The sequence below is a fragment of the Apis dorsata genome, unplaced genomic scaffold (genome assembly GCF_000469605.1).
Source record: "Apis dorsata unplaced genomic scaffold, Apis dorsata 1.3 scaffold_37, whole genome shotgun sequence".
In the NCBI taxonomy this organism is placed as follows: Eukaryota; Metazoa; Arthropoda; class Insecta; order Hymenoptera; family Apidae; genus Apis; species Apis dorsata.
The window spans coordinates 1,133,291-1,142,929 of NW_006263339.1; the positions used below are offsets into that span (position 1 = coordinate 1,133,291).

The following is a 9,639-nucleotide window of genomic DNA, read 5'->3' on the forward strand; positions in this document are numbered from 1 at the left end:
GCTGATATAAGGCAAATAAATAAATAGTTTTCATATATATATATATATAGAATATAGTTAATGTATGTGCGGGGTTTCTTTCCCTTCATGCTATGTTAAGCATCGTTATAGCTGCATCGTTTAAGTATACGTTGCATAGATCCATAGCAAATTTTTCCCTTATTTATCTTATGGCAAAAAGGAAAAAAACTACAAAAATACATTGAGACATGATTGATCTTAGCCAATTCATTAAAGTCTCGACGCGTTTCGATTCAATCGATATCCATACACGCAATTTATATTTTTAAACAAAACAAATACATCAAATTTCAATTTGATCTAAATGTTTGTTTGTAATCTCTTTTTCTTTTTCCTTTTGTTTAATATAGATTGAATACTTAAATTTCCATAAATTAAAATACAACCTCACAGAGGCTGTTGAAACGGTATAGACATAGCTAACCCTTTCACCATCCTAGAGTGTTGTATCATTTTTCTTCAGTTCATAATTAAAAATTTATCTAAATACCATAAATATAAATTTCTAATTCACTGATTCAGCCTTTCGATTTCGAGACACAGGCAGTGAAAGGGTTAGATATATTCTAGTTCTGCGACTGTGCTTTTTTCCCACCACGTGGTTTGATACTTTCTGAAATCTGCCACATTGCCTCCTCACAGAGGAAATCACTGAAATTGTTGAAGAACGTTATGATACGTTCGTGTTTCTTGAATGAATATGTCCTGTAATAAATGAATAATTAAATTTAGAGCAAAATAATAAACAAATAAATTATTAAAAAAATAAAACATACCCTTTTTTGAACCTTTTCATATTTTCAACAATATTAAACTGTTGCCATCTTTTCGAAAAATTTATGCTGCCATCAGGTAAGAGATCACTATTTCCAATATGCACGAATGTAAGATCTTGTAATACAAGTCCACTGTAGGTAGAAAAGTTATTTAAAATATTTTATATACTTGATAAACTTTGATTTTAAATTATTATATTCAAATAATTATAAAATGTATTTACATATAAGGAATACATGGCGGTTGTGTTTCTGCCAGAGCTTGTCTGTAAGCTCTAAAACTACTAGAACTATCAATAAGAGCACAATATTCCTTTAAGCCTTCTGTAATATGTTTTTGCCATTCGAGTCTCCTAATAGGTGCACTATCCAATGCAGAAAGCAAGGCTAAATAACTATTAAAATTATTTATTTTTCTAAGATGTTTCATTATCTTAATGAATTTAACGACATATTTTTCCCTGTCTTTTGCTTCGTTTTCTAATCTGTGTTCTAATATTCTCGATCTGGCCCAGTACGACATTTTATTAAAGTGTTCTGTAAATCTAGTTAAGTTCGGACTTCGTTCTTCGTTTTGTTCTTGTGCCCAAATTAGTACTTCCGGTATTTCGATTTTCATAAATAAATCAGCATCTAATAATGTCATTTGTTCCGCAATTTGTTCACTTTTAAAATCGAGAAGGGAAGCTTGTTTTGTTGTCACACTTAACGAAGAAAGAATTGGTTGTGCAGATTGTAATTGTTTCACGGCGTGTTTTTCTAAAATTTTAACACGCAAAGCTTTCGCCATAGTAAGATCACCACTACATACTAATTGTTGCACGAATTCCATTAGAGTTTGTAAGAGAGTATCGTCCAAATCTGACATACTAAAAAAAATCACATCGTTTTAATTATTTTAAAATATTTTAAAATAATAATATATAGAAAAAAAAATTTTTACGCAACTTACGTTAAATCGCTAACAGCTCTAACTAATAAAGAAAATGCTTCACGAGCTGCTCTTTGTTTGACAACGTCAGCAGAACAGGAGAATCGCTGATGACGTTTATGCAGTTTTTGAATTAATTCCAATGGTTGCATGAATGTTCTATACGTTGTTAAAAATGCTTCTTGATACAAAAAGTCTGTAAATAAGCATGAAGATACATTAATTTATGAAATAATAATATATATAATATAATAATATATTATTAAATATCTCAATATATTATATATATATATAAGAAAATTGCACATATCTGAAATTTTAGTAGAATTTAAAATGAATCTAACAAATTATTACACCGACCTGATTCCTTCTCATCTATGAAGCATGAAAAAGTATGAAGTGCAATTTTTATTCATATTCTTTGATAATATTTATTAATAATGCAATTCAAATTTTGAAATTTAAATAAATTCTTACCGTGTTTATTAGCTTTAGTTGCATGAATTAGTAATGCATCAGGATGACCACCTCTTATATCTGGTCCTTCTTCATCTGGCTTTTTAAAAACTAAATATTTACTGATATCTAGTTCATCTAATATGCTATCATCTTGATCAATATCTCTTAATTCCAAAGTATTATCATCAACAGATATCGATGATAAAGCATTACTAGCTGGTCTTGATGATGGTAATATTGTATCTAAGGCAACATTATTCTGAAAATAAAATAGTACTTGATTAATAATATTTGATAGTATAAATTTAGTAATTTATGAATTTTTAAGATGTTCACCAATTTTACTGGAGTCGAAGGTGTCAGCTCTTTCTTATCATGAATACAACCAGATTCTTCTATCTTTACTGGAGTCGACGTTACGATTGGCTCGATTGTATGTATACTTTGCATGCTAATGGTAGGTTTTGGCGAAATTGGTGGAGGTGTTGCATTTGATTTAATGGATCGGGATCTCTTTGGTGGTAATGCTGGTGGGAGACTAGAATTATTTGTTAGTTCTGTTACTGATGGTGTCATAGTTATGGAGGTACTGAAAGAAATAATAGATGATATTTTTTCTTATTTTCTATATTAAACATGAGAATACTTGTGTATATATTTATATTAAATTACATACTTTGAACTATCGTGCAATGTGGTCATAGTATGTGCCATGAAAGAACACGATTGTGTCGTAGTAAGGGCCATATCATTTTGCCATTCACCTAACATTGAATTATAAGCTGCCACTGAATGGCGGGTCCCAAGACCAGAGATGAAATCATTGTTACTGTGAGAACAATTCCCAAACATCTCCATGTATGCCATGACTGCAATAGATATAATCACATTTATATAATTGTAATGTATTGACAATGACATAGTTATTATGAAATAACAAAAATAGATAAATAAAAATATGATTCCATGGTATATACATATATGTGTATATATATATATATACACATATATTTATAATATATATGATAAATACAAGCATGATTCATGTTACAATAAAATATCAAAGCACAGATGTAAAATACTGAAAAACACTGATGCACAAGCATATATATCTCCATACATAATTATACATAAATTCACGAATACAAGATTCGTATAAACTCACTGGAATAAGAGTGTAATCTTTTGAATAACATTTTCGCCAATTTACACAATACTTTTTATGATTAAACGATTTTACGATTATTTAACTGGAACAAATATCATATAATACAAGCACGAATAAATATCATATATATCGAGAAAATTTCATTTTATAAGAGATCTATATTTTCTTTGATTCTTTACGTATAATCGTGGAAAACTAAAGTCAGCTGGCTTAACTCTAGAGTTAAAGAAGCATAAGTGTTAACTGACTATTAGCAAGAAAAGGTCAATTTAATTAATGGAATAATGTCGACGCCCACAAGTAGTTGAAGATTAATTTCTACGATTAATAACATTTAGAAGTTATACAAAAATGTTAATTTTAATAATAAATTTATACAATAAAATAATACATTGTGTAATAAATTTAAATAAAAAAGTTAATGTATGAAATTTTAGTTCATGAACTAATTTAAATAAATAAATAAAAAAAAAAAGGGAAATAGTTGAATGCAATTAAATCTGAAAGTTAAAAAAATTCATGTTTAAAAAAAATGAATATTATTCTCCATGTTTAGTATTATTTCAATTAAATTAAAAAATAAGCCATGAAAAAGCCGAAGTTATGAATAAAATATTCAAGCTTAATATTAAATGAAATCGTATCAATCATTTCGACAAAATGAGATCAAAAATAATTGATGAGAACATGCCGCAAAAAGCTAGGAGCTTAAAAATCGTGTATAATCAATGCGTGAAACGAAGGGTTTCAACTTAGCGTGAACGTGTTTGCTGAGGGATAGCTGATTTGTGTGGGCAGGATCCCACTTACCAGAATATGCCACTGATTGGAACACTGGGGGATACAAAATATTGTATCAGTTTTAACCTACTATGAGGAAAAAATTCGGAACGACTATTCTAATATAATCTAAATAATTTCTAACATAATTTTGTCTAATATTTATTCTCTTTAAATTCAAAGTAATTTCATTTTCAATACATATAAGTAATATTAATATTACTTTAATTAGCAGCAATAAACAGCAATAAAGCAATGACAACAATAGTATTAAATATTATCTGCGTTATTGCTGTCTTTTTACTATAAATTATGATTAAACTTACTATGCCTTTTTTTAAGAGGAAGTGGTGGAGGTTTATTGGCATCTGGATTATCGCCATTATTAGTATGTAAACTACAGGTTGATAAATGCTCGTTTTCAGGTACATTGTCGTACTGCGATGGCTGACGTTCTTTTCTCCGTTTCGATCGTTTTTCTGGTAATGCCGGTGGTACACCATTAGTATCCGATGTAGATATCGATTCCATTTCCTGCACAATATAGAAATTGAAGAATAAAAAACAAATTTTGATATAATTATTAGTCGAACTGTTATAATCATATAAAAAAAAAAATGAAAACGAAAAAGATTTATCAATTATAATAAGTAACAAATATTATGGTAAAAAAAAAAAAAAAATAAAAATACAACATACAATAAATACATAACATAAAATACATAACATAAAATAAAAAAATACAACACCCACATTTACCAATTTTTCTAATATCGCGGAATCTCCACTTCCAGATATATTTGTGCTAACAGTACTCTTCGAACTAGTCATTGTCTTCTGAGTGAAAATAGACCCGTTACTATCCGAAGATAGTTTTGTTTGTGAAAACGATTGTTGAGAATTGAACGTTTGTGAATTATAACTAATGCTGCTCTGCTGGGAAGATCTTTTGGACGTTATACTGGAAGTAGTAGTATAACTTTGGGATGAACTTCGTTGTGAATGCATTGATACAAAACCAGATTCTTGCGTTTGAGTCGATAATCGATTTCCTTCTATACCTGAAACATAATCATCAATATAATTTTTAGTAACACATTAAAAATTTGTACGTATATATAATATTTTTTCTTACGCAAGAATGTCTTCAAAGTTTCCCAATTAATGGCCATGATGTGTTCTAAGATTAATATTAATTGATTAAATTTCGAAAGAGAGAAAAAAGAATTTCAGTTTGTTAAACTGATTCGAATGAAGATCTATACGATACTGTTTATTCATTCAGCGTCAGAAGGTCTAACGCCTACGCTATTTGCTCTACTAGCTCTATTTGAGAAATTCTTGCGTAATTTTAGCTTTTACATTTTTTTCTTTATATTTATAAATATGCAATGTCATCGGTAACGCCTTTATTTCAATACTATAGTCACGATAAGTACAAAATAATTTTATATTACCTACCAGTAAATTGATGAAGCACTTCTTGTGGAGTTTGTTGACCTAATAACATAGTACTTGGTATATTTGTTTCGGAACCGTCCCAGCAACTACAGTTTGAACTACCATTAACTTGCATGCCTATAAATATAAAATAATAATTAAAACATAGTCCTTTTTTTTATATTATTTTCTCTATAACGATACTATATAAATATATTAAAAAAAGAGAGAGAGACTACATTTGTGTTTTATTATTAAATATGATCTTTTATTATCACACCACATAATTTTTTAACGTTAATTAATTCACTATATATATTATTTCTTTTAGAAACTAAAGTTAAAATGTGTATCTTAACACTTTTCCAGTAAAACTGATTCGATGATTAAGACAAGCATAGTTGAGAACTATTTTGCTGACTAAGCACTGTCCACATAATGTTCTTCTTGACACAGATGGAAATGTACTTATACATTATTCTTTCATTACCTTGTTAGGATAACTTTAATTTCATTTCATCGTTTTCTTTTTTTAAAAATTAAACGTAAATCAATAATTATTTATAAATAATTAATCTCTAATAAACATGTTTATCCCTAATTATTTAAAAAAAAAAAAAAACAAAAAAAAAATCAATCCCAAAACAATCATTCATTACCCTGAATAGTAGCCATCAGGCTGAGATCCATACTATCGTTCAAAGAGTCGTCGTTTGGTCCCATGATCGCCCGTATCTCATCCTCGTCGCGAGAATGATTTAGGGCCGAATCCAAACTGCCAGCCGATGCGCTTAGAAGAGACGACGAATCCTCTGGAGATCTACTTCGTAGGGAAACACCATCAAGACTAGATGCTAAAAGACCTTCGGACTCGTCGAGCAACTGTTGAGCCCTCGTTCTCCGTTTCGGTGGCAACGGTGGGGGCGTACCGGAAGAACTATTTTCCTCCGACAGACACACATTAGTTCTGAAATTTATCATCATTAGAGAAATTAATTATTTTTTAAAAATCGCTGTTAACTCCATATATGTAATATATCGAGGTACACCGAACAACAAGATTACATGCATTGTTACTTTCTATAAGAAGCTTAGGAAACTACCTTTCGGGGAGTGGTGGTTTTGGGGGTGGACTAGAATCCCTTAAAATCGACTCTGAACTATGCGAACTACGGACCAGACTAGTAGTCGCAGCGGTCTGCTCTAAAATCTGCCTTTCCCTCGGGGTTAGCGGGATATCGGGTAAAGAATTTCTTTGTGGCGTCAATTCCGATCCATAACCCGACGTTCTGAAAATTTAATTTCAGTTGTACATCGTGTCAAATTCTGTTGGTTATGACGACACAAAAAAATATCGAATTTTTGGTCGCTTTTTTCTTTTTTTTTACTTTTTTAGAGAACAATTATCGAAAGTGTGTAAGATTTAATGGAGATTATTATTAGCGAAGAAGAGAAATTGTTATGTACTGGATGGTTAAAGAGAGTGGCTACCTATTACTCGTTGCGACGGCGGCAGGTTTCTGTCTGTTGGCGATCTTCTCGTTCGCAAGATCGACCAAGTTTTTCACCGCATCCTCGACTAATCCTATAATGTGCGTCACGTTCTCGGTGTCCAACGCGGAGGACTGGTCGCCGTGCAGCAACACGTCGTCGCAGAGTTTTAACAATTGTGCTAGAGCTTGGTACACCTGATTCGTCGCTGATCCCAGAGTGGAGCTTCGAAAAAAAAAAAAAAACGATATAAAATCGCACCATCTTTTAATAATAATTATTATAATACGATAATTATAACGTATATCGATCTTTTTACCTGTTCTCGTAGAGTAAATAGGATTTCAACACTGTGTGTATCGTGGTGATGTGGTCGAGGATGATGGTGCCGTTCCCGGGCAGCATCTCGAGCTTCTTCTTCAACACGACGTCCTTGAAGTGGAGCAGTGCCAGCTGCACCTGTCGCACGTGGATGTGCAGGTCACGGAGGGGATTCTTGTCGAGGGTGGCGTCCGTGCACCCGGGGGCGCTTTTGTCCCGCGGCGTCCGCGGCGAGGAGGGAGAGGCGGCCCGCGTGGCCCCCCCGCTTCCTCGGCCCCCGCTGCCGCTCCCGGGCGAAAGCATGTGGGAGAGCTTCTCCCGGAAGCCCTCCTTGAACGAGCGCGCACGACGCGCACGTTTACCCCCCCGCCCCCCCGGGCAAAAAGCCCCCCCGCCGCCCCCGGCCCCCCCCGCGCCCGCCGCCCCCGCTGCCGCTACCGGGAGAACGCATGTGGGAGAGCTTCTCCAGGAAGTCCTCCTTGAACGAGCGCGCACGACGCGCAAGTTTACCGCCGCGCGCCTTCCCGCCGGACCGCTCCTCGATTTCTGTGATCAAGTAAACAATTGGGTTAGATTTCTCTGTTTTGAAAATTTGTATGTCGAATTATATTATCCTCTTCTCGAGGATAGATGTGACGAGAATTATGATCTTGTTTTTTTTTGATAGAATAGAATTTCTTTTTGTCATCTGTGTGACAGGTTGGCTTCTCTCATTGGGCTGTTTTGAAATATAATTTATTACTCGGAATAATTATCTGTGTAGCAATTACGTAGATGGCGTAGATTCAATTTAATGATACATATGGAATTATTAATAAATTGTTGTCAATTATTGTTTCAGAAGCACAAGCTGCTGGAAACAACAATCGAAACATAAATTATTCACGATCTCTGTTACACTGCGTTAAATCGAATTAAAGTTACTGGAAAATGAGCACGGCGAAGCAAGTCGAGTTTCTTCAACTGTTCTTCGACTGTAAAGAACATTTCGAAGCGGTATAATTTCTTGAGAGAGAGAGAGAGAGAGAGAGCTGCTTCTTGTTTGAAACGAGCTCGTTACAGAACTCGTTGCAAGCAAAGTAAACATTTCATTGATATTGGCAAAAATTGATAATGGTTTATTTTTAAAGAGGAAATCGAAATCGACCAGATGTACGTTCTTTTTTCGCGTATAATCGTCGTAAATTATAAGTTAGTTTCAACATTTCGTACTTCGAGCTATTTACTTCGAGTTATTTCAGCCAACTTCGGCCAAATGGAACTATCATAACTTAAAACTGCAGTTTTGGATATTGGGCCATTGCACCGGGTGCAATAAACTGCAGCAGGGTCGCAATACTCTTGGTGCAACCGGGAAGAAATACGAAATTCCTTTGGTCATTCCCAACGAGTTTTCTTCGCGGACTCGGACCATTCAGGCACACGTGCACGACCGATTGCATAACGCCAGGCGCAACGCACAATACTACCTCTCTTTCATCATTCTTCTTTCTATCCTTTCTTTCATTTTTTTTTTTAAATTTTAACCAAATACAAGGTAGATTAAAGAAAAAAGAATTATTGAAATTTTCCAATACAATCATCGAATCGAAGGAACAACGACGAAATCTCGCGAATAATCGATTTTATTCAAGGGTCAAAATCGATCGCGAAATAAATTTGCCTCGATTCTAGTAAGTAAATATTAAACAGCTCGCGTTCCACCAGACACTCGAATTATCGGCCGATATTAAAACAATTACAACTCGAATACGATTTGTTGCGAAACGATCATTTAACGTGGCTTTCGTCGTGGCAAATATGTTTCCGTATAATGAACACGTGATCGAAACATGGCGGAGCAGGGCGTAATATCCGTGCAAAGCCGCGCGAAACGCGTTTAATGGACTGTCCGTCAAACCGGACGTCGCCGAGGCGATTACAACCGTGTTCAACGAACTACCGTGTTGGAAAATTTCGCGGTTGTGTAGTTGTCGCTGAAAGCACGTGAAACCGATCAGGTGGATTCGACGTACAAACGAATAGAAATAAACGTATATATTTATATATATGTATACATGTGTGTATGTATACACGTGGTATACATATATCACGAACGGTGAACAAAATGGGAGTAAATATTGAAAGTCAAAACGATGGCCGGGGCTCGATTGATCGGATCGCTTTTCGAGAAGATTCGAGTGTGCAGAAGAGGATTTTTGTTTCGATTCGTTTCGAATTTTTCTCTTTTTTTTTTTTTTTTTTCCCATTTT

The 9,639-nt window shown here is 33.8% G+C and overlaps 1 protein-coding gene across 9 annotated transcripts in view; it reads right to left on the reverse strand.

Annotated features, from left to right (window-relative positions):
* Positions 1 to 15: 15 nt before the first annotated feature.
* The window catches only part of LOC102671923 (guanine nucleotide-releasing factor 2), an 85,882-nt gene continuing 76,258 nt past the window's right edge, over positions 16 to 9,639 (reverse strand). For 3 of the 9 annotated variants that reach the window (XM_031513042.1, XM_031513023.1, XM_031513047.1), the window contains exons 2-18: positions 7,808 to 7,933; positions 7,386 to 7,659; positions 7,067 to 7,291; positions 6,679 to 6,864; positions 6,235 to 6,542; positions 5,597 to 5,713; positions 4,889 to 5,196; positions 4,462 to 4,669; positions 4,166 to 4,189; positions 2,864 to 3,056; positions 2,524 to 2,776; positions 2,206 to 2,446; positions 2,089 to 2,103; positions 1,750 to 1,924; positions 1,022 to 1,666; positions 798 to 929; positions 16 to 726 (exon numbers count right to left, since the gene is read on the reverse strand). In XM_031513042.1, the coding sequence (XP_031368902.1) occupies positions 588 to 726; positions 798 to 929; positions 1,022 to 1,666; positions 1,750 to 1,924; positions 2,089 to 2,103; positions 2,206 to 2,446; positions 2,524 to 2,776; positions 2,864 to 3,056; positions 4,166 to 4,189; positions 4,462 to 4,669; positions 4,889 to 5,196; positions 5,597 to 5,713; positions 6,235 to 6,542; positions 6,679 to 6,864; positions 7,067 to 7,291; positions 7,386 to 7,659; positions 7,808 to 7,933 (3,569 nt within the window). In that variant the 3' untranslated portion in view covers positions 16 to 587. The remainder of the gene's footprint in view (positions 727 to 797; positions 930 to 1,021; positions 1,667 to 1,749; positions 1,925 to 2,088; positions 2,104 to 2,205; positions 2,447 to 2,523; positions 2,777 to 2,863; positions 3,057 to 4,165; positions 4,190 to 4,461; positions 4,670 to 4,888; positions 5,197 to 5,596; positions 5,714 to 6,234; positions 6,543 to 6,678; positions 6,865 to 7,066; positions 7,292 to 7,385; positions 7,660 to 7,807; positions 7,934 to 9,639) is intronic. The other 6 variants (XM_031513028.1, XM_031513044.1, XM_031513037.1 and 3 more) reach the window with 6 other exon arrangements.